General features: G+C 51.9%; 1 protein-coding gene across 9 annotated transcripts in view; it reads left to right on the top strand.

Moving 5' to 3' along the window:
* TNIP2 (TNFAIP3 interacting protein 2) overlaps positions 1-24335 on the top strand; it is a 57452-nt gene that overhangs the window by 11864 nt on the left and 21253 nt on the right. For 6 of the 9 annotated variants that reach the window (XR_015165071.1, XM_086404543.1, XM_086404545.1 and 3 more), the window contains exons 2-5: positions 12814-13101; positions 14369-14458; positions 14864-15112; positions 15546-15665. Coding sequence is in view for 8 of the 9 variants with exons in the window: in XM_086404543.1 (XP_086260669.1) it covers positions 12814-13101; positions 14369-14458; positions 14864-15112; positions 15546-15665 (747 nt within the window). In the remaining variant the exon portion in view is untranslated. Of the gene's footprint in view, positions 1-12813; positions 13102-14368; positions 14459-14863; positions 15113-15545; positions 15666-15928; positions 16686-19044; positions 24328-24335 lie in introns of those variants that run through there. The other 3 variants (XM_086404542.1, XM_086404538.1, XM_086404539.1) reach the window with 3 other exon arrangements.

Genomic DNA, 24335 nt, shown 5'->3' with positions numbered 1-24335 from the left:
AAAGCAAGAAAATTCCAGAAAAACATCTGCTTTATTGACTATGCCAAAGGCTTTGTGTGGATCACAATAAACTGGAAAATTCTTAAAGAGATGGGAATACCAGACCACCTTCCCTGCCTCCTGAGAAATCTGAGAAATCATGTGAAATGCTGGGCTGGATGAAGCACAAACTGGAATTAAGATTTTGGGGAGAAATATCAATAACCTTAGATATGCAGATGATACCACCCTTATGGCAGAAAGCCAAGAGGAACTAAAGAGCCTCTTGATGAAAGTGAAAGAGGAGAGTGTAGAAGCTGTCTTAAAACTCAACATTCAAAAAGCAAAGATTATGGCATCCGGTCCCATCACTTCATGGCAAACAAATGAGGAAACAATGGAAACAGTGACAGACTTTACTTTTTTGGGCTCCAAAATCACTGCAGATGATGACTGCAGCCATGCAATTAAAAGGCACTTGCTCCTTGGAAGAAAAGCTATGACAAACCTAGACAGCATATTAAAAAGCAGAGACATCACTTTGCCAACAATGGTCTGGATAGTCACAGCTATGATTTTTCCAGTAGTGAGGTATGGATGTGAGAGTTGGACCATGAAGAAGGCTGAGTGCCAAACAATTGATGCTTTTGAACTGTGATGCTGGAGAAAACCATTGAGAGCCTCTTGGACAGCAAGGAGATCCACCCCGTCCATCCTAAAGGAGATCAGTCTGAATATTCACTGGAAGGACTGATGCTGAAGCTGAAGCTCCAACACTTTGGCCACCTGATGCAAAGAACTGACTCATTTGAAAAGACCCTGATGCTGGGAAAGATTGAGGGCAGGAGAGAAGGGAGTGACAGAGGATGAGACGGTTGGATGGCGTCATGGACTCAACAGACATCCGTCGATCAGACTCTGGGAGATGGTTGCAAAGAGGTGGATATGACGTTGCCACTGAACAACAGCAAGGTGGTGTTCGCTGTGGGTTTTTCTATGGTTTTACGCGGAGGTAGTTTCCTTTTGTTGCTGTTTGTTGCGTGTTTTTATTATGAAAGTGTTGAATTTTGTCGAATGCTTTTCTGCATCACTTGATATGATCATATGTTTTCTTCCCCTTCCTTCTGGTAATGTAGTAGGTTACGTTGATCAATTCCTTCCTCCCTCCCTTCCTTTTTTTGGATGAAATATGTTTGTGAAGGTAACCACAGCACAGTACTGTTATTACCTAAATCTACATGTAGCAAATGTGGTGAAAAATGTTGTGATTAGAAAAGATTAATAATAGCACTCTCATTTCATTGCAAGGGATTGATGCTGTTAGAGATGGAAAACAGACAAGGACACACAGTCGTGCCTTATGTTCCTCGGAAGACCTCGTCTCATATGTTGTTGTTTATCAGATATTAATCAAGTTACCTGATTGTCTTCAGATACAGTGTGTGGGCTTGGAGGAGGGCATGGCAGCCCACTCCAGTGTTCTTGCCCGGGGAAGCCCATGGACGGAAGAGCCTGGTGGGCTGCAGTCCATGGGGTCACAAAGAATGAGACACGACTGAGTGAGCATGCATGCACATACTTCATGAGGATGTTTGCATCGGTGTTCATAAGGGACATCAGTCTGTTGCTTTCTTGCCTCTGTCTGGCTGCTGACCTCACAGAATAAGTTAGGAAATGTTGCCTCCTCTTCGGTTTTTTGGAAGAGTTTGGGAGGAATTGGTATTATTAATATTTCTTAAATACTGGATAGAATTCACTGATAAAAATCTTCAGTGTCAAGCCTTTTTTCTTTTTTTGTAGGGAGATATTTTTTAAAAATAATGTATTTTTGGCTGGCTGGGTCTTCGTTGCCATGCGGGCCTTTCTCTAGTCGGGGGAGCAGGGGCTGCTCTGTCGCGGTGCGCAGGCTTCTCAGCACAGTGGTGTCTCTTGAGGAGCACGGACTTCAGGCACTTGGGCTTCAGCAGTCGGTATCCCCGGGCTCTGGAGCATAGGCTAATACTTGTGGTGCACAGGCTTAGTTGCTCTGCAGCATCTGGGATCTTCCCTGATCAGGGATCGAACCTGTGTCTCCTGCACTGACAGGTGGATTGACCACTGAGCCACCAGGGAAGCCTGTGGGCAGATCTCTGATTACTGATTCACTCTGCTTACTATTGGTAGTTAGATGTCTATTGAGTTTTTGTTTCTGTGATTTGGTCTTGGTAGAAATTGTGTTTTTAAGAATTTGTTTCATCTAGGTTATCTCATCTGCTGGTTTATAATTGTTCATAGTACTCATTTGTAATCATTTTTATTTTCATAGAATTGGTAGTAACATCTCTACGTACATTGCTGATTTTAGTAATTAGTGTCTTCTTTCTTCTTGTAATCTGTCTAGCTAAAGTTTATCCATTTTGCTGATCTTTCTGAAGAGCTAACTTTTGGTTTCATTGATTTCTCTTATAGTTTTTCTGTTCTCTATTTCATTTATCTCTGCCCTAATCTTTATTTTTCATTCCTTTTGCTAGCTTTGCATTTAGTTTGTTCTTTCTTTTCTAGTTCCTTAACTTGTAAAGTTATATTGCTGATTGGAGATCTTTCTAGGTTTATTGTTGTTGTTCCCTCACTAAGTCATGTCCAACTCTTTGTGACCCCATCGACTGTAGCACACCAAGCTTCCCTGTCCTTTACCATCTCCTGGAGTTTGCTCAAACTCATGTTCATTGATTCGATGATGCCATCCAATCATCTCATCCTCTGTTGTCCCCTTCTCCTCCTGCCCTCAATCCTTCCCAGAATCAGGGTCTTTTTCCACTCAGTTGGCTCTTCGCATCAGTTGGCCAAAGTATTGGAGCTTCAGCATCATTCCTTTGAATATTCAGGGTTGATTTCCTTTAGGATTAACTGGTTTGATCTCTTTGCTGTCCAAAGGACTCTTAAGAGTCTTCTCCAGCATCACAGTTCAAAAACATCATTCTTCGGCGCTCAGCCTTCTTTATGGTCCAACTCTCACATTCGTACATGATACTGGAGAAACCATAGCTTTGACTGTACACCCACCATAGAGCCGCCTGGTGGGTGATCCACAAACTGGAGAACAATTATACCAAAGAGGTTCTCACACTGTTGCAAAAGTTCTAGGGGCCACAACAGACTTCCCAACCTGGCGATCTGGCAAAGGGGCTGGCATCCCAGGGAATCTGATCTTGAAGTCAGCGGGATGTGATTACAGAACTTCCAAAGGACTGGGGAAACAGACAAAACCTTGTGTGCACCAGGACCCAGGAGAAAGGGGCCATGACCCCACAGGAGCCTGAGCCAGACTTGCCTAGGAGTGCGTGAGAGTCTCTGGCAGAGGCGTGAGTCGGCAGTGGCCAGCTGTGTGCTCAGGGGCACTGGCAGCGGCAGTCCTGGGGGGTGCGGCCTGCTGGCCTCAGTCCTCTGGGCAGAGGTCACCAGTACCCCTATCGTAGAGCCTACAGCCTGCAGTAGAGATGGCGACTCTAGGACTGGACCGCCTCAGGCCAAACTACAGGGAAGAAGCACAGCCCCGCTCATCAGCAGAGAATCGGATCAGAGATTCGCTGAGCATGGCCTCGCCCACCAGAGCAAGACCCAGTTTTCCCTACAGCCAGTCCCTCCCATCAGGAAGCTTGCACCAGCCTCTCATCCTTCTCCATCAGAGGGGCAGACAGAATGAAAACCACAATCACAGAAAGCTAACCAAACTGACCACATGGACCACAGCCTTGTCTAACTCAGTGAAACTGTGAGCTGTGCCGTGTAGAGCCGCGCAAGACGGATGGGTCGTGGTGGAGAGTTCTGACAAAACGTGGTCCATTGGAGAAGGAAATGGCAAACCACTTCAGCATTCTTGCCTGGAAAACGCCATGAACAGTGTGAAAAAGCGAAACGATACAGCACTGAAAGAGGGACTCCAGGTTGGTAGGTGCCTAGTGTATTACCGGAGAAGAGCAGGAAATAGCTCCAGAGGAACGAAAAGGCTGAGCCAAAGTGGAAACAACGCCCAGTTGTGGATGTTGTCTGGTGGTGAAACTAAAGTCCAGTGCTGTAAAGAAAAAGACTGCAGAGGAACCAGGGGTATTAGGTCCATGAATCAAGGTAAATTGATTTACCTTGGTCAAACAAGAGTTGGCAAGAGTGAAATTGACATTTTAAGAATTAGGACACTAAATGGAAGACAGTGGGTGAGATCAACTCAGGTGACCATCACATCTGCTACTGCGGGCGAGAATCCCATAGAAGAAACGGAATGGCCCTCACAGTCAACAAGAGAGCCCGAAATGCAGTACTTGGGTGCAGTCTCAAAAACAACAGATTGATCTTGGTTTGTTTCCAAGGCAAACCTTTCAGTAGCACACTAATCCAGGTCTATGCCCCAGCCACGAATGCAGAAGAAGCTGAAGTTGAATGGTTCTATGAAGACCCACAAGACCTTCTAGAACTAACGCCAAAAAAAGATGTCCTTCTTATCATAGGGGACTGGAATGCAAAAGTAGGAAGTCAAGAGACACCTAGAGTAACAGGCAAGTTTGGCCTTGGAGTACAGAATGAAGCAGGGCAAAGGCTAACAGAGAACACACTGGTCATAGCAAACACCCTCTTCCAGCAACACAAGAGACGACTCTACACGTGGACATCACCAGATGGTCAATACCGAAATCAGATTGATTATATTCTTTGTAGTCAAAGATGGAGAAGCTCCACACAGGCAGCAAAAATAAGACCAGGAGCTGACTGTGGCTCACATAACGAGTTCCTTATTGTAAAATTCAGACTTAAATTGAAGAAAGTAGGGAAAACCACTAGCCCATTCAGGTATGACCTAAATAAATTCTCTTGTGATTATACAATGGAAATTTGACAAATAGATTCAAGAGATTGGATCTGATAGAGTGTGTGAAGAACTATGGACGGAGGTTCGTGACATTGTACAGGAGGCAGTGATCAAGACCATCCCCAAAATAAAGAAATTCTACAAGGCAAAATGGTTGTCTGAGGAGGCCTTACAAATAGCTGAGAAAAGAAGAGAAATAAAAGGCAAAGAAGAAAAGGAAAGTCATCTGAATTCTGAGTTCTATAGACTAGCAAGGAGAGATAAGAAAGCCTTAAGTGAACAATGCAAAGAAAGAGGAAAACAAGAGAATGGGAAAGACTAGAGATTTCTCCAAGAAAAGTAGAAATAGCAAGGGAACATTTCATGCAAAGATGGGCTCAATAAAGGACAGAAACAGTGTGGACCTAACAGAAGCAGAAGAGGTGGCAAGCACCCACAGAAGAACTACACAAGAAAGGCCTTCACGACCCAGACAAGCACGATGGCGTGACCACTCACCCAGAGCCGACAGCCTGGAATGTGAAGTCAAGTGGGCCTTAGGAAGCATCACTACGAACAAAGCTAGTGGATAGAGGTGATCAGTTTCCACTGAGCTATTTCAAATTCTAAAAGATGATGTTAAAGTTCTGCACTCAATGTGTCTGTAAATTTGGAAGACTCAGCGTTGGCCACAGGACTGGAAAAGGTCAGCTTTCATTCTAATCCCAAAGAAAGGCAATGCCAAAGAATGCTCAAACTACTGCACAATTGCACTCATTTCACATGCTAGCAAGATAATGCTCAAAATCCTTCAAGCTAGGCTTTATTCAACAGTACATGAACCAAGAACTTCCAGGCGTACAAGATGGACTTAGAAAAGGCAGAGGAACCAGAAATCAAATTGCCAACATCAATTGGATCATATAAAAAAGCAAAGGAATTCCAGAAAAACATCTGCTTCATTGACTATGCAAAAGCCTTTGACTGTGTGGATCATCTTCAAGAGATGTGAATACCAGGCCATCTTACCTGCTTCCTGAGAAAGCTGTATACAGGTCAAGAAGCAACAGTTAGAACCAGACACGGAACAACGGACTGGTTCCAAATTGGGAAAAGAGTATGTTGAGGCTGTATATTGTCACCCTGCTTATTTAACTTATATGCAGAGTACATCATGTGAAATGCTGGGTTGGATTAAGCACAAGCTGGAATCAAGATTGCTGGGAGAAATATCAACAACCTCAGATACGCAGATGACACCACCCTAATGGGAGAAAGCAAAGAGGAACTAAAGAGAGTCTTGATGAAAGTGAAAGAGGAGAGTGAAAAAACTGGCTTAAAACTCAACATTCAAAAAACTAAGATCATGGCATCTGGGTCCCATCACTTCATTCATGGCAAATAGATGGGGAAACAATGGAAACAATGAGAGACTTTATTTTTTGGGCTCCAAAATCACTGCAGATGGTGATTGCAGTCATGAAAGTTTTTAAAAGACGCTTGGTCCTTGGAAGAAAAGCTATGACCGACCTAGACAGCATATTAAAAAGCAGAGACATTACTTTGCTGACAAAGGTTCCTGTAGTCAAATCTATGGTTGTTCTAGTGGTCATGTATGGATGTGGGAGGTGGACTATAAAGAAAGCTGAGCACCGAAGAATTGATGCTGTTGAACTGAGATGTTGGAGAAGACTCTTGAGAGTCCCTTGGACTGCAGGGAAATCCAACCAGTCCATCCTAAAGGAAATCAGTCCTGAATATTCATTGGAAGGACTGATCCTGAAGCTGAAGCTCCAATACTTTGGCCATCTGATGTGAAGAACTGACCTACTGGAAAAAACCCTGATGCTGGGAAAGATTGAAGGCAGGAGAAGAGGGTGGCAGAGGATGAGATGGTTGCATGACATCTTTGACTCAGTGGACATGCATTTGAGCAAGTTCCGGGAAATGGTGAAAGACAGAGAGGCCTGGCGTGCTGCTGTCCATGGGTTTGCAAAGAGTTGGAGATGCCTGAGCGACTGAGACCTTATTTGGAAGTACGGCTTTTGCAGGTGTGATAAAGTGAGGTCTTCCTGGACTAGGGTGGGCCCCCGGTGCCTGGTATCCTTATAAGACACCCCGTGAAGATGGAGGCGGAGACGGTGTGATGCGTGCAGTTTCTAACGGTTACGAACTGGACTGGGACACGTGGCCAGACGGGCCAGTGTGCCTCCTACTTCAGAGCAACAAGTGCTGAAAACCTGGGGGCTGCAGGGGTCTGGGGTCTGCATGCGGCTGTGGGGCGGTAGGTCAGGCGGCCCTTGGCGGGCGGGGAGCAGCCTGCAGTGGCCTGCCTCGTTCCTCAGGCGCTGGCTGGTTCCTGGCGGTGAGGCTGTCATTGTGGCAAGTCTGCACGTGAGCCAGGTCGGTCCTTCTTTCTGGGCCTTTGTTTACAGCTGTGCCGGCTCTTCATTGCTCTGGCCTTTCTCTCCGTCGTGGGGTGAAGGCCTCTCGCTGCGGTGGCTTCTCTGGCCGTGGAGCTCAGGTTCGGAGCGGGCGGGCTTCATCGTTGCAGCCCATTGGCTTAGCTGGCCCATGGCATGTGGGGGTCTTTTCCATGGGTCAGACCCGTGTCCCCTGCACTGACAGATTCTTAAGCTGTGGACCACCTGGGATGCCAGAGCCAGGTCATTTCTAAACTGATGTTTGAAGGAAGATTTTTAAGACAAAACATCAAGTCATTGTGTCCTTCAGATCCGAGCAGTCCTCCCCCTCGTCGGCCAGGTGCGGTGCTCTGGGTCTGTGTCGTCAGCAGGTGGAGAAGGGGCCCCGGTCCTGAGGCGGCACCCCCGGTCTTCTTCGCAGACACCTCCTGGCCTCCTCCTGGGGTGGGTGCGGCGAGGAGCGTCTTTGGGAAACCCCACGAGCCCCTGAAGCCGGGGGACCTCCTGCTGCGCTGTTGCTCAGCCTGTCTCCATCTAGCAGCTCAGGACGCTTGCAGATGAGGTGCTGCCCGAAGTCCTCCGGCCTCACAGAGGATGTGAGGGGGTGGCGGGAGGTGGAGGCAGAGGCCAGGGCAGCCGGTGCCGCTGCCTCCTTACGGTCACTGACTTCCTGGCCACTCACCCCCGTGAGCCTTAGAAGCTGGCCCCACGGGGCCTGGCCTGCACTGGTGTCGCGTACAGACTTCTGTCTGCATTCACAACATGCATATTTGTTTATGTATATTGATATCTTTCACATACAGGACACGTAAACACTTCTGTTTTACGTGAATACTCTTCCGTATCAGATAGAGACAAGGACAGAGGTGCTCCCGCTGAAGTCACAGCTTCTGACCTGAGTTAGCTTTTCAGGGAGGTGACCGTCCCCGCAGGACAGGGCTCTGTGCTCTCAGTGATTCCTCCAGATTCGGTTTTGAGCCACTGGGAGGGGAACTCGGTGCAGTTGGGTACGTGTGGTCGATGTCCTCGGGCACGTCCATCCCCCGGCAGCGACAGGATCCCCGCAGGGCTGTGCTGCTGGACAGGGAGACGCGCCCGGGGAGGCTGGGCCGTGCTGGCCTGGGGCTGTGTCCCCTTGGAGGGAAGCCTCTGCCGTATTTCCCACAGGAAAGCACAGGACGGGGCCTTGATTGGCTGGTAGGCCTTCAAAAGTGGCCAGTTTTTAAGGAACACAGTCCAAGGCCGAGACCTGGGTCTGGGTTTGTGTTTTAGGTTCAGTGCTGCCGGGACAGTCTGCAGAGAGAGCCTGCCCTCCCATCAGGGTTGGGCTTCCCTGGTGGCTCAGAGGTTAAAGCGTCTGCCTGCAGTTCGGGAGACCTGCGTTTGATCCCTGGGTCGGGAAGATCCCCTGGAGGAGGAAATGGCAACTCACTGCAGTATTCTTGCCTGGCGAATCCCATGGAAGGAGGAGCTTGGTGGGCTACAGTCCACAGGGTTGCAAAGAGTCGGATACGACTGAGCGACTTCACTTTCACTTTCTGGGGCTCACCCAGACCAAGTGCCTTGGCACCTGCCGGCGGCCCCAGCTGTGTGGACAGGCTTGGAAGGCCCTGGACGGGGCCTGCAGGGCCGGCCTGGTGCTGGAGGGCCGTGTGTTGGGAGGAGGTTCTGATGCCCTCTGGCCAGGTCCAGAGAGAGGCCTCTTTTCCTCCTTCAGCCCAGCGGTGAGGTCATCAGGGCCCAAAGGAAGGATGAAGTAGTGGCCTTCCAAGAACGGGCCTTGCCCGGCTTGGCTGTGATGCCTGTGAGGTCAGAGGGCAGTGAGGCATGATGGGCTGATGGCGCGCCAGCACCGGACGCCTTTGGGCAAGAGCCCTGCTGCTGAAGTTGATCCGCTGGCGCTTGTCACACCCGTTGTCGCCAGTCCTGATTTCCCGTCCACCTGGTGCTGGACATGGCCCATCTGCCAGGGCCTGACCTCACTTCCCCGCCCGCTGCCCTCACGGCCACCTGCTGTCCCCTCGCCACCTTCATGAGTGAGTCCCTGGCCTTCCCCGAGGCCTTTCCCAAGAGAGCTAGGCCGACTGATTCTTCTAATGGAGTTTCCCTTCTTGTCTTTCTGTTCACTTCTAGAGCAAAGTCCGAGGAAAACGGGGAAAAGGGTGCTCTTAAAGTTCCCTGAGGGAGCTCTGGTGGCCCAGTGGTTAGGACCCTGTGCTTTCACTGCCAAGGGCCTGGGTTCGATCCCTGGTCGAGAAATAGATCCTGTAAGCTGTGTGAAAAAACTTTCCCAAGAGAACGAGGACGAGGCTTTCAGAGTATTTTCTGGTCACCTGGTTAGCACGCTGCCGTCATGGGCTGGAGTTATCTGTGGATGGGGCATGACCGATGCTGGGGGAGCAGCCCTCGCCTCACGGATGTGGGTTTGGGCCCAGGGAGGGACCCAGAGCCTGGCCGTGCTCCTGAGTCCCCCAGTTGTTTACTTTTATTGAGGTATAGCTGATTTACAGTATTTCATTAATTCCTACTATACAGCAAATTGAGTCAGTTATACATATATATATAAAACAGTGTATGTATACATACGTGTGTGTGTGAGTCGCTCAGTCGTGTCCAACTCTGTGCAACCCCATAAAGTGTAGACAGGCCCCTCTGTCCATGGGATTTCCCGAGCAACAATACCGGAGTGGGTTGCCATGCCCTCCTCTAGGGGATCTTCCTGGCCCAGGTCTCCTGCATTGCAGGCGGATTCTTACCGTCTGAGCCACCAGGGAAGCCCATGCATGTGTGTGTATGTATATGGTGTATACTCTTTCGTATCCTTGCCCGTGTGCTTTACCACAGGATGCCGAGTACACTTCCCTGAGCTCCACAGTAGGGCCTTGTCTGCTCCTTCTCTGTTAATTGTCCGCCTCTCCTAATCCCAGACTCCCACCCCAGCCCTCCCCACTCGCCCTCCCCCTGGGCAACCACAGAGTGTCCTCTGTTTCTGTGTGGTGGGAACACTGGTGTCATATTTTAGATTCCACGTATGCGTGATATATGGTATTTGTCTTTCTCTTTCTGACTTTAGTATGATTGCCTCTAGGTCCACCCCATCAGTTCTTTTTTCTAATATTTTATTTATTTAGCTGTGCTGGGTCTTAGTTGCAGCATGTGGGATCTAGTTCCCTGACGAGGAATGGAACCCAGGTCCCCTGCATTGGGAGCTTGGAGTCCCAGCCACTGGACCAACAGGGGAATCCCCACAGTTACTTCCTAACCCCAGGCTTGGGCAGACCCAGCCGTGGGCCTTCTAGGGATGTATCCCGTGGCTGCGTCTGCACGGGGCGCGCCTTCTAGGGATGTATCCCGTGGCTGTGTCTGCACGGGGCGCGCCTTCTAGGGATGTATCCCGTGGCTGTGTCTGCACGGGGCGCGCCTTTTAGGGATGTATCCGTGGCTGCGTCTGCACGGGGCGCGCCTTCTAGGGATGTATCCCGTGGCTGCGTCTGCACGGGGCGCGCCTTCTAGGGATGTATCCCGTGGCTGTGTCTGCACGGGGCGCGCCTTCTAGGGATGTATCCCGTGGCTGTGTCTGCACGGGGCGCGCCTTCTAGGGATGTATCCCGTGGCTGTGTCTGCACGGGGCGCGCCTTCTAGGGATGTATCCGTGGCTGCGTCTGCACGGGGCGCGCCTTCTAGGGATGTATCCCGTGGCTGCGTCTGCACGGGGCGCGCCTTCTAGGGATGTATCCCGTGGCTGTGTCTGCACGGGGCACGCCTTCTAGGGATGTATCCGTGGCTTGTCTGCACGGGATGCGCCTTCTAGGGATGTATCCCGTGGCTGTGTCTGCACGAGGCACACCAGCTGGAGGCGTGTGCTTGGTCAGCCTGCACTCTGGCTTAAGCTCCAGGCTGTAGTTGAAAAGAACAGGCAGGTTGTGCGCTGCTGTGGGACACAGTATTTTACCAAGGAGCAGAAAAGCAGGCCACCAGGACAGTGCTGTCAGACCCCTGAGTGCAAAATACACGTGCCACAGACGCGTGCCAGCACCCTGGCGAGACCCCTGGCCAGATTGTGAGTAGTGGAGGGGAGGTCCTGGGTCCCTCGTGTAAGCGTGAGCGTGAGCGGAGCTCCGATGCTCCCTGCCACGCTCCCCGTGCATGCTCAGTCTCCACCCTGGCTTTCCAGAAGCTGTTTCCCCCGTGTAGGATGGACGGGCTCCTCCTGCTGTACCTCCCTCGCATGCTCGTTACGGTGGACGTTACTCTGAAAGTGGGACAGCACAGAGCCGAGTGCAGAACCCAACTGGGGGTGCTGAAAGCCAGCGGCATCTGAAGGACTGTGGTCGGGGATACTAGCTTCCCAGAGCTGTTCTAACATCAGCCGGGTGGCCTAAGGCAGTAATAGGCAGGCTTCCTGGTGGCGCTGGTGGTAAAGAACCCACCTGCCAATGCAGGAGACGCAAGAGACTTGGGCTTCCTGGGTCAGGCAGATCCCCTGGAGGAGGGCATGGCAACCCACTGCAGTACTCTTGCCTGGAGAACCCCATGCACAGAGGAGCCTGGTGGCTGCTGTCCCTGGAATCACAGAGTTGGGCATGAGCTAGTGTGCACAGCACAAAGGCAGTAGATCCTTGATCTTCGCTGCTCTGAAGGCCAGAAGCCCCGAACCAGGGTGTGGGGCGGGTCCTCTTCAGCTCCCAGTGGCTGCTGGCACCCTGGCGTCCTCTGGGTGTGGACAGTCCAGTCTCTGCCTTTCGCCACACGCAGCCTCTTCTACGTGTCCATACTCGCCTCTTATGAGGGCACTGGACATTGGGTCAGGGTCCATCAGATCCAGCATGCCTTCCTCTTAACTAATTACATCCTCACGGACTGAACAGCTCTTTGGAGCTAAATGAAGTCACGTTCCCAGGTGTCGGGGTGAGAACGTGGGCGTGGCTTTGGGGGTTGCCCACCGCGGGGGAGTTTCTGCTCTTTCTTTCAAGAGGTTTGCAATTGCCACACTTAGTAATTTGATGATGTAAAATCTAACCTTACGAGTTTGCTCTTGAAATCGGAATTTTAGATGACGTTTCAGGTATAACTTTTGGGGCTGAAACTCCTGAGTTAATCATCCATCCAGAAGCCAGCCTCCGAATGAACGCCCGTACAGATGGGCGTCTGTGCCTGTCTTCACTTTGTGAATGTTTATTTCTGATGCTGCTTCTTTCAGTCAGATCAGTTTAGTTGCTCAGTCGTTTCCGACTCTTTGCGACCCCATGGATTGCAGCATGCCAGGCCTCCCTGTCCATCACCAACTCCTGGAGCTTGCTCAAACTCATGTCCGTCAAGTCAGCAATGCCATCCAAGCATCTCATCCTCTGTCGTCCCCTTCTCCTCCGCCTTCAGTCTTTCCCAGCATTAGGGTCTTTTCCAGTGAGTTAGTTCTTCGCATCAGGTGGCCAAAGTACTGGAGTTTCAGCTTCAACATCTGTCCTTCCAATGAATATTCAGGGCTGATTTCCTTTAGGGTGGACTGGTTGGATCTCCTTGCAGTCCAAGGGACTCTCAAGAGTATTCTCCAGCTGCAGTCAGATCAGTTGTGCTTTTAAATCTTCCCCTTAGGAAATCGAGAGACTCTCGGAGCAGCTGGAGGAGAAGGAGCGGGAGGCGCAGCAGCTCCTGAGCCAGCCAGGGCTCGAGCGGGAGAAGGAGGTGGCCCTGCTGCGGAGGAGTGTGGCGGAGAAGGAGCGGGCCCGGGCCGCCAGCCACGTCCTGTGTCGCTCCCTGGCCGACGAGACCCACCAGCTGCGGCGGACCCTGGCTGCCACGGCCCACATGTGCCAGCATCTGGCCAAGTGTCTGGATGAACGCCAGGGGGGACAGGGGACCGCGGGGGAGCAGAGCCCCGAGGTAGGCCCTGGGGTCAGCAGGCCTCGCCTTGCGCCACGGGGAGGGTCTCGGCCGCCCGCCCTTCTGGGGATTTCCTCTAGGACGGTGGGGCCTGCAGGATGTCACAGGAGAGCGGACCTGCAGCTGCCCCTGGGCCCAGTGGGGAGGTGGCCCTGAATGGGGCCTCAGGCCTGGGCAGGGAGGACACGGGGCCCCGCTTGGTGCTGTGCCTCCTGCCTGGAGCTACTTGGGACGGGGCCCATGGGGGGAGAGCAGTGTGGGTGCAGGGGAGTGGGTGGGTTTCAGCATCAGGAAGCCCCCACCTGAGAAATCAGGGGGCTCCTCTGGGGGCTGTGGGGTCGTGGTGGTGCAGGGGCTGTGACAGCTTGGTCGAGAACCGCACCCTGTGATGTAGGGCTGTTGGGACGAGCCCTGCAGTCCCCTAGCAGCAGCTCGGCCGGGCGTCGGGGAGGGCCTCGGTCTGAGAATCCCATGAAAAAGGAACCTCAGAAAGAACAGGGCACATTTGAGAAACCAGAGTGCTCTCCGGGCAGGCCGTGGACTCGTATGATTCTGAGTCATGGGGCCCTTTCTCTCTGGGGATCTGAAAGCCGGTCGTGGTTGGCCTGGGCTGAGGCTCTAAGCAGGCGTCATTTCTCAGCGCTGGTCTTGGCCGAGTCAGCGGGGTTTCCCAAGCCCGCCAGGTTAGCACACGCAGTTCCTTTGTCATTCGAGGGGAATTCTCAAAAAAATGTCACCGCCATCCATCCGGTTTGTTAAATGACTGAATTTCTGATGGCTTTTCGGTTAGCCCCGCCCACCCTGCTGGGACTGGGTCAGCACGCCTGGGCTTCTAGAGGTGAATCCCACCAGCCTCGCAATCCCAGGGGAGGTTGTTGTAGACAGTCAGCCCCTGAAGCTGACCGTGGTCATCTTGACACACCCAACGGGAGGGACAGCGGGCCCGAAGGAGGGGCCTGCTCCTGGCGGCCATGGGCCCTGGGCCGGGAAGTTCTTTGCTTACAGCGAGCTCGGCTTCCTGCCCCAACTCCACCCTGGCTCCAGCCCTGTGACGCTGGGCGGTCTCGGGCGTGGAGACGGTGCAAGGCTTGGCCCCTCTGTGGGGTGGGCTTGGGCGGGGCCAGGACCACCCTCCCCTCTGGAAGCGCCTGTCCTTTCCTGTCTCCATTGCACCTGCCGCAGGGGCAGGGCGGCTGCAGGGCCGTCTGCGACTCGGTGCCCGCACGGAAGGTGCGGTCACACGGGTTCTGGTCCCTTTCTCGTGCAGCCCAAGTGTACGGAAGGGGACGCCTCTGTGCACGCGGTGGTTGAGAAGTTACGGGAGGAGAACCGGGTGCTGAGGCAGAAGGTGACTCACGTGAGTGTCTGAGATCGCACTCGGGCCGAGCGCCCCGCGCGGACTGTGGGTGAGGGGCCTCCCCTTGCTATGCCCAGGGGTCTCCCCTGCCCTGAGGTCGCTTCGGCTGATACACAGGGTCCCCAAAGGCCCGACACGTTTGCCCAAAAGGACGTGTTGAGCACATCCGGTTGTCCTCCACTCCGAAGTTAATTCGCGTGTTGCTAAATGAGGTGCAGGGATCACTGTCAATCCAGCGTTCAGGCAGCGACTTGGCCGTCACCACGTCCGGGTGCTTCCCCCCGTCCCGCCCCCCCCCTCCCGCCCCCCTCTCCCGTCCCCCCGTCCAGAGTGGGCGCAGCCGGCCTCCACGTGGGGACGGGTCTCGTATTCCGGGCGGGCTCGAGGGCGCTTTCCGACCCCCAGGTCGAGGACCTCAATGCCAGGTGGCAGCGCTACGACGCCAGCAGGGATGAGTACGTGAGGGGGCTCCACGCGCAGCTAAAGGGCCTGCAAGTCCCCCTGGAGCCCGAGCTGATGCGGAAGGAGGTCTCCCGGCTCAACGCGCAGCTGGAGGAGAAGATGGATGACTGCGCGGAGGCGCGGCGGGAGCTGGCTGCGGCGAGGAGCGCACGGGACGCAGCGCTGGAGCGCGTGCAGATGCTGGAGCAGCAGGTGCGGCCACAGCGTGGGCGCCGGGGGGCGGGGCCGCCTTCTCCTGAAGGGATGGGATGGGCTTCCTCCTCCTGACGGGATAGTGTAGCGGGGCCGCCGCCTCCTGACGGGATAGGGGGCCGGGCTTCCTCCTCCTGACGCCGGGGGGCGGGGCCTCCTCCTCCTGAGGGGATAGGGGGACGGGCTTCCCCCTCCTGACGGGATAGTGGGGCGGGGCCTCCTCCTCCTGAGGGAATAGGGGGACGGGCCTCCTCCTCCTGACGCCGGGGGGCGGGGCCTCCTCCTCCTCCTGAGGGGATAGGGCGCCGGGCTTCCTCCTCCTGACGCCGGGGGGCGGGGCCTCCTCCTCCTGAGGGAATAGGGGGACGGGCTTCATCCTCCTGACGCGGGGGGCGGGGCCGCCGCCTCCTGATGAGGGCGTGCCCTCTCGCAGATCCTCGCCTACAAAGACGACTTCACGTCGGAGAGGGCGGACAGGGAGCGGGCGCAGAGCCGCATCCATGAGCTGGAGGAGCAGGTGGCCTCGCTGCAGCGCCAGGCGTCCTGGAGACAGGTACAGCCGGGGTTTCCTCGGGCCCGGGGCGGGAGTCGTCTTCGTTTCTCTTTCACGCATTTCGAGCTCTCCTGCGGCTGCCAAGGCCTCGGTTCCGCTCCAGGCAGGGCCGCCATGCCCAGTGCCCGGAAACCTCCTGGTGGCATTTGTGTGCGCGCGGAGGGTGGCGTCCGCCGGCCTGTCCTGAGCTCGTGCCCCTACTGGGAGCTCCTGCACACGGCCCCTCCGTGCCGCGTGATGGGGTGGCCCCCTCGTTGGCACAGGTGGGGGGTCCGGACCCCTCAGTCGTCCCTGGCACGTCCTCGTTCGAGCCTCGGCCCCAGGCAGAGCAAAGGTGCGGGTCCTGCACAGCGATGGACGCGGCTCCAGACGCTGGAGCCGAAACCAGCCTCGGGAGCGGACGCCTGCCTTTTTCTAGGATTCTCGTGAGCCAGTCTCCTGCCGGATTCACACAGGGAGCAGATCTCCCAGGTATTTAGAGACCGACGCTTCGGAGCCTGTGGCAGCTGGTGGCCGGAGGCCTGGGACGGGATCCCAGTGGCTGGACCTCCCCGCAGAGGGCGGGTGCTCGGGAGTGACCCAGAGAGGCCAGGGGGACCTGCAGTGCCCCCACTGCCTGCGGTGCTTCAGCGACGAGCAGGGCGAGGAGCTCTTCAAGCACGTGGCCGAGTGCTGCCAGTGAGCCCGGTGGCCGGTGCGCCCCGCATCAGGATCGGGGCCCCCAGCACAGGCTGGGGGTACTTCTGAGCCTCCGTCTCGGCCACTCTCGGGTCAGCGGGAACTTGCGGTGGGGCTGGCGGCAGAGGTAGGGGTTGGAGCTGGTCTCCCAAGCGGCCAGGCAGAGGCCACGAGTGGACAGCCATGGGCGTTCTCGCCGGCCAGCACGACGCCTCCTGGGAGTCGTGGAGCTGAGCACTGAGCTGCATTGAGACTCGCTGCGCTGCCCTAGTGTTCGCCACACCCCCAGAAATTGAACACGTGATCATTTGACGATTTTGTAATAAAGGGACTTGCTAAGTGGTTGCCCTGAATGTGTGTGGGGGACTGGGGTGTAGGAGCCTGGCCGCACTTCCACCTGGGCCTCAGTTAGCTGCCGAGGAGACATGCTTGCAGACTGTTGCCTGTTGGGGCCTGAAGAGCCCAGTCGTCCAGTCCAGACGGGAGTCGAGGACAGGCTGAGTGCAAAGGAGAGCCCTGCAGGGCAGCGCAGGGCCACGGGGCCTATCACCTTGCTAACCGTCAGGAGAGCCAGGAGGCTAGGGGTTCCTCTCGCCCTCAGTGCGGGCGGGGAGGCGTCACAGCAGCAGGGGACACAGCTGGGATATGAACCCCCTGCTGCTGGCCCACGGTCTGCGGTTCCCTCCGCCTGGAGCAGCTGCCGCCACGCGAGTGCGTGCGGTCTCTTTCTCCGGTTCTGCCTTCCTCCCAGGGGAGTTGAGGTGTCCATTCCTCTGTGGGATTCCCCACGCCCCCTCCAGCGTCCACGAGCCTGACTGGAAGCCGTCGGTCTCGAGCGTCACGGGGAGCCTCTGTCCTCAGGAGCTGGGGACTTGGCAGACACCCAAGCGCTTCTTGGAGAGAAAGGAGCCACAGGAGGGGAGCCCTCAGATCCTTGGCTGACCCTGAACCGGGCAGGGGCTGAGAGTAAGACTCTATGAATTTTGCGGCAGGGACAGGGCTGGACGGCAGGACGGGCGGAGCAGAGGCCCCAGCGGCTGTCCCTCAGGGTTAGAAGGGGTAGCTGCATCCTCAGTTTTCCTTTGAAACCCTCAAGGGGCCACATTTTAGGAGTAAAGTTGACATCTTAGGGCAAAACGAAAACGTCCCCCTCTTCTAGGTAGCCAACCAGTAATCCACAGGCCTGCTGGACAAAACCCATTTTTCTTCAGACACAAGTAACAGAATCCAGAGTCCACTATACAGTAACAAATTCTAGACACGTGGGGGAAGAGGCACCGTGAAGACACAGCCACACAAGTACAGGCTCACCAGGTGCATATGCAGCAGCAGCTGCCAAATCGCTTCAGTCGTGTCTGACTCTGTGCGACCCCATAGACAGCAGCCCACCAGGCTCCCCCGTCCCTGGGATTCTCCAGGCAAGAACATTGGGGTGGGTTGACATTTCCTTCTCCAATGCATGAAAGTGACAAGTGAAGGGGAAGTCACTCAGTTATGCCTGACTCTCAGCGACCCCATGGACTGCAGCCCACCAGGCTCCTCCGTCCATGGGATTTTCCAGGCAAGAGTACTGGAGTATATGCAGCAGATGGTACTAAAAGAAATAAGGATACTATGGAGATTGTTGAGGCTGGTCAGAAGTAATTCTGGATAAAAATACAGAAAGGAGGGCAGAGCATGGGGATGAGTAGACATGGATGACTACTGATTGTTTAAAACAATAATGTCTTGAAGGTTTTCAGACATGCAAACAACCGCGAGAACTTTTAGGTGGGGGAGCAGATTGTTGACAGTAACGACGATTGTCAACAACGAGGCTTAAGCAACTTGCACACTTACAGGTTATAAGGCCTCTGCATTGACTTACAGTAGACTGATGAATCACAGGAGCATATTATAATCTCTAGGGAAACCACCGAAGCAGTGACGGAAATACTTAAAAAGTTACAGAGGGATTCCCCGAGCAGTCCGCTGGTTAAGACTCTCTACTTTTTTAACTATTTGCTTGGCTGCACCGGGTCTCGGTTGCAGCACCGCAGGTCTTTAGCCTTCGCTGCAGCGTTCGGGTCCTTTAGTTGTGACCTGTGAACTCTCAGCTGTGGCACGTGGGATCTAGTTCCCTGGTCAGGGATGGAACCTGGGCCCCCAGCATTGGGAGCGTGGAATCTTAGCCACTGGACCATCAGGGAAGCCCCCAGACTCTACTTCTAATGCAGGGGCCTGGGGTTTGATCCCTGGTTGGGGATAAGAATCCCAACATATGTGGCAATAAATAAACTGACCAAATCCTCTGACTGAATAACGACCATTGTCACGGTGGACAAAAATAAGTCTTGCCTGTGTGCCCATCAGAAAAGATGAAGACACACCACGCCAACATCAACCAAGAACAGTGTGCTTTAAGACAAAAAATATGACCAGAAATAAAGATCAACATCACACAACGATAAAAGTGTGAATTTATCAGGGGTATATAATATACCCAGATTTGCACAGAGCTAATAATAATAGCAATATAAAGCATAAGAACTAAATACATAATCATAGTTGGAGATTTTAACACACATTTCTCAGTAACTGAAAGAAGCAGGGGAAAAAAATCGGTAAGGAATAGAAGATTTAACCAAAATAATCTACCTGGCCTAATTCATATGTAGAATGGAAGTTACACTCAACAAGCGCTCACTGTAATTCTTTTCAGGTGTACACGGAATGCTTCCAAGAGAGACAAATTAGTGAGTCACAACAATATTCCAAAGAGCCTAATCACTGAATTTGTGACTGCTGACCACTGAGATTAAACCACAATTCAGCAACAGAATGATAACTGATAAACTCAGCATATTTCTAAATGATCCATGGGGAAAATAAATACAATGGAAACTGGAAATATTTTGAACTAAATAAAAATACAAGTTGCTAAAAATTATGGAATACAGCGAAAGCAGTGACCAGGGGAAGTGTAACAGCGCCTAAGGTGTGTATTAGGATGAAGGGAGGTGAGACGTCAACGATCCAAGTGCTCAACTCAAGATGCTAGCGAAAGAACTGCAAATTAAGCCCAAAGAACACGGAAGGAAATCATAAAAGAGCAGAATCAATGAAATGGATAACAGACAAAAATCATCAATGCCGAGAGTTAGTTCTTTTAAACAGTAATAAGACTGATAAGCCCAGAGCATGACTGATGAAGAAAGAAAACGTAAATTGCTAAAATCCGGAGTCAAAGATGAGCATCACTATAGATCTCTAGGATGTTAAACAGGTGAGACGCTATGAAGAGTTTATGGAGCTGATACATGTGACAACTTAGATGAAATGATCAAGTCCTTCAAACACACAGCTTCCTAAAATTGAACAAACAGAAAACCTGAGCGGCCTTATGTCACTTACATAGACTGAAGCTGGAATTAAAGGTCTTTCCACAAAGGAAATTAGAGTCTCAGGTGACTCACTGGTGAATTCTTCCTAACGTCTAAGAAAGACATAGCAATGTCCTACAGACTCAGGAGACCAAGTAGGAGTGCGCCCTGACTCATTCTATGACACTGAAACGTGAGGAAGATCGGGCACAAAGGAAAGTGACAGATGACTCTCGAATGTAGAGGCAAAAACCCTAAAAAAATAACATAACCAAGTGCAGTTATTACAGGAATATAAGATTGCTTGACATTAAAAAAATAATGCACCATAACAACAGACCAAACAAAAAAAATCCATATAATCATCTCAACAGAAGCAAAAAAAAGCATATGACAAAATTCAATACCCACTCACGCCACCACCACCCAGCAAACGAGGAGTCCTCTGTCTGACAGAGCTGTGTGTCCGGAAGACCTGCAGCCAACTCTCCACTTGATGACGTGCTGAGTGCTCTCCCTGAGGAGGGCCCCATCAGGCAAGGTGCTCACTTATTCCTGCAGTTCCCCCTGGTACAGGAGCAATTGGGCAATAAAGTGAAGACTAGAAAAATTGGAAAAGAAGAAATAAAACTGGCCCTACTCACAGATGACAGATGGTGTATGTAGAAAACCCTCAGGGGCCTTCAGAAAACAGTTTAATCGGGAAGTCAACGATCGCAAGAGACAAAGATGTCTGAATGTATGAAACATCTGTGGTATTCCTGTATGTTTTCAGCAAATGGAAAAGCTGATTAAGAAAACCTGCTGAGTTGGATTGTGTCTCCCTCCAAAAATAAGTTCACCAAACAATGTTGAAGTCCTAATCTCCAGAATGTGTGAATGTGACCTCATTTAGAAAGAGGGAGGGTCTTTGCAGGTGTAATCTAAGGTGATGTCCTGCTGCATTAGGGTGGACTCCAAATCCAGTGACCTGCGTCCTTATAAGCAAAGGGCAAGAGAGAGACACGAGAGAGAGAAAACACCATATGGGGACAGAGGCCAGTACCGGACTGATGTATGGATAAGCCAAGGACACCAAGCACACCAGTGACCACAGGAAGCTGGGAGTGCAGCAAGGAAGAGCGTTCTCCTCACAACCTCTAGAAGGAACCAGTTCTGCTGACACCTGAAATCTAGATTTAAATCTTCCAGAACCTGGAGAATACATTTCTAAGCCATGTGGTTTGTGGCACTTTGTTATGGGAGCCCCAGAAAACTAATGCATCACTTCAGCTCAGTCGCATCCGACTCTCTGCAACCCCACGGACTGCAGCACGCAGGCCTCCCTGTCCGTCACCACCTCCTGGAGCTTGCTCAAAGTCATGTCCGTCGAGTCTGTGGTACCATCCAACCATCTCACCCTCTGTCGTCCCCTTCTCCTCCCGCCTTCAATCTTGCCCAGCATCAGGGTCTTTTCCAATGAGACAGTTCTTCACATCAGGTGGCCAAAGTATTGGAGTTTCAGCTTCAGCATCAGTCCTTCCAGTGAGTATTCAGGACTGATTTCCTTTATGATGGACTGACTGGTTGGATCTCCTTGCAGTCCAAGAGACTCTCAAGAGTCTTCTCCAACACCACAGTTCAAAAGCATCAATTCTTCAGCACTCAGCCTTCTTTATGGTTCAACTCTCACATCCATACATGACTACTGGAAAAAGCATAACTCTGACTACAAGGACCTTTGTCGGCAAAGTGATGTCTCTGCTTTTTAATGTGCCGTCTAGGTTTGTCATAACTTTTCTTCCAAGGGGCAAGTATCTTTTAATTTCATGGCTGCAGTCACCATCTGCAGTGATTTTGGAGCCCAGAAAAATAAAGTCTGACACTTTTTCCATTGTTTCCCCATCTGTTTGCCATGAGGTGACTGGACTGAATGCCATGATCTTCGTTTTTTGAATGCTGAGTTTTAAGCTAGATTTTTCACTCCTCTTTCACTTTCATTAAGAGGCTATTTAGTTCCTCTTTGCTTTCTGCCATAAGGGTGGTGTCATCTGCGTATCTGAGGTTGTTGATATTTCTCCTGGCAATCTTGATTCCAGCTTGTGCTTCATCCAGTCCGGCCTTTCCCATGACGTACTCTGCATGTACGTTAATAACCAGGGTGACAGTATACAGCCTTGACGTACTCTTGCCAGTTTGGAACCAGTCTGTGCTATGTCCGGTTCTAACTCTTGCTTCTTGACCTGCATACAGATTTCTCAGGAAGCAGGTAAGATCGTCTGGTATTCCCATCTCTTGAAGAATGATCCACACAGTCAAAGGCTTTTGCATAGTCAATGAAGCGTATGTTTTTCTGGAATTCTCTTGCTTTTTCTATGATCCAGTGGATGTTGGCAATTTGACCTCTGGTCCCTCTGCCTTTTCTAAATCCAGCTGGTACATCTGGAAGTTCTCAATTCATGTGCTGCTGAAGCCTAGCTTGAAGGATTTTGAGCATTACCTTGCTAGCATGTGAAATGAGCACAATTGTGTGGTAGTTTGAACACTCCTTGGCACTGCCCTTCTTTGGGATTAGAATGAAAACTTGGAAACCACTAGGCCATTCAGATATGACCTTTAAAAAAATCCCTTATGATTATATATTGGAGGTGACAAATAGATTCAAGGGAACAGATCTGGTAGACAGAGTGCTTAAAGAATTATGGATGGAGGTTCGTAACACTGTACAGGTGGTGGTGACCAAAACCATCCCCAAGAGAAGAGATGCAAAAAGGCAAAATGCTTCTCAGGAGGCCTTACAAATAGCTGAGGAAAGAGAAGTGAAAGGCAAAGGAGAAAAGGAAAGATATATTAATCTGAATGCAGAGTTCCAAAAAATAGCAAGGAGATAAGAAAGCCTTCCTCAGTGATCAATGCAAAGAAATAGAGGAAGACAATAGAATGGGAAAGATTAGAGATCTCTTTAAGAAAATCAGAGATACCAAGGGAACATTTCATACAAAGATGGGTACAATAAAGGAAAGAAACTGTATGGACCTAACAGAAGCAGAAGAGATTGAGAAGAGGTGGTAATAATACACAGAAGAACTGTACAAAAAAGATCTTCATGATTCAGATAAACACAGTGGTGTGATCACTCACCTAGAGCCAGACATCCTGGAATGCAAAGTCAAGTGGCTTAAGAAGTATTACTACAAACAAAAAGCTAGTGGAGGTGATGGAATTCCAGTTGAGCTGTTTCAAATCCTAAAAGATGATGCTGTGAAAGTGCTGCACTCAAATGCCAGCTAATCTGGAAAACTCAGCAGTGGCCACAGGACTGGAAACGTCAGTTTTCATTTCTCATAGTTTCTATTTGTCATTGAGTCCACAGTTATTCTCTTCCAAAGTTTCCAATCAGCTGTTACTTATATCTTGGGTATTTTTCATTTTGGACACAGTTTTTCTCCCTTCGGATTTGGGTCTTTTTTTATAGCTTCCAGTTCTTCATCTCGTTTACGTTTTCCTTTATGTGCTTGAGCACAGTCGTGAGATCCTAACATGACTGCTGAGGTTCTTGTCGGCAGATTCACTGTCTTTGGCTCCGTTTCTGGTGCTTTTTTGACGTTTCTTCTGCTTATGGCTGGAGAAGGCAACGGCGCCCCACTCCAGTGCTCCTGCCTGGAGAATCCCAGGGACGGGGGAGCCTGGTGGGCTGCCATCTGTGGGGTCACACAGAGTCGGACACGATTGAAGTGACTTAGCAGCAGCAGCAGCTGCTTATGGCTTACAGTTTCCTTCTTGGCACGGCCTGGATCCTAACACTTTGAACTGTACCTTGTCGTGCAGGACACTTTTGTTTAAGTCTGTCGGGCATTGTTCCAGCAGGCAGCGAAGTGAATACTTAGGACTGGCTTGCTCCTCTGAGGCTTGTGTTCGGCCTTAGATTCCACCCAGGGGTTAGCAGAACCCCACTGCTGAGCTCAGACCCCACGGAGGACTCCACGCCAGTGCCCGCGTGTTCCCTGGTCTCTGTGCCCTGGGTGGTGGAAATGCCCCCCTGGGCTTATGGAATTTACGCCGCTCGTGCACAGATCGGTAGATCCAGGTGTGCAGCTGCCTCCAGGCAGGAAGTGGGGGCCCTTCCCTCAGGAAACATTGTTCCAACATCCAGGAGCAGTGCGTAAAATCTTGCCCTGGTTTCACAACTGCTGACGGCAGGAGCACAGCTCTGCAGCCGCTCTTCCTGCCCAGCGTCGGGAGTCACAGCCACGCTCAGCCCGTGGCCGACACCACACGGTGCCTGCCCGCCCGCCCGCCTGCCTCTGCCAGGCGTCCCGTTTGGGGAGCGAGTCCTTCAGAGCTCAGGCTGTTCTGAATCTTCTCCTGCCCCACACCGCTGTCTCCCCTAACACTGGATGGTGGATCCCAAAGGAACAGCGACTGCCTGATCGTGAAGATGAAGCAGGAAGGCACTGCCATCCTGTCGTCTCTGCGATGACTTAGAGGTTTCGTGTTGAAGACAGTAAAACAGTATGAAATATGCGATGTTCTTCTCCTTAAAGAAAGAATGCGTTAATGACATTGACAAGCACCACATTTCGGTTCCTTAATGGGATGAGTGTGTAGGCGGCAGGTTTCAATAAAAGCCCCCTTTGCTGTTTCTCTTCCA

This window comes from Bos grunniens, chromosome 6 (genome assembly GCF_055505025.1).
Source record: "Bos grunniens cultivar Pamir isolate PY7600 chromosome 6, Bosgru_T2T1.0, whole genome shotgun sequence".
In the NCBI taxonomy this organism is placed as follows: domain Eukaryota; kingdom Metazoa; phylum Chordata; class Mammalia; order Artiodactyla; family Bovidae; genus Bos; species Bos grunniens.
The sequence above is the reverse complement of the archived record's forward strand: the minus strand, read 5'-3'. Positions and strand labels throughout refer to the sequence as shown.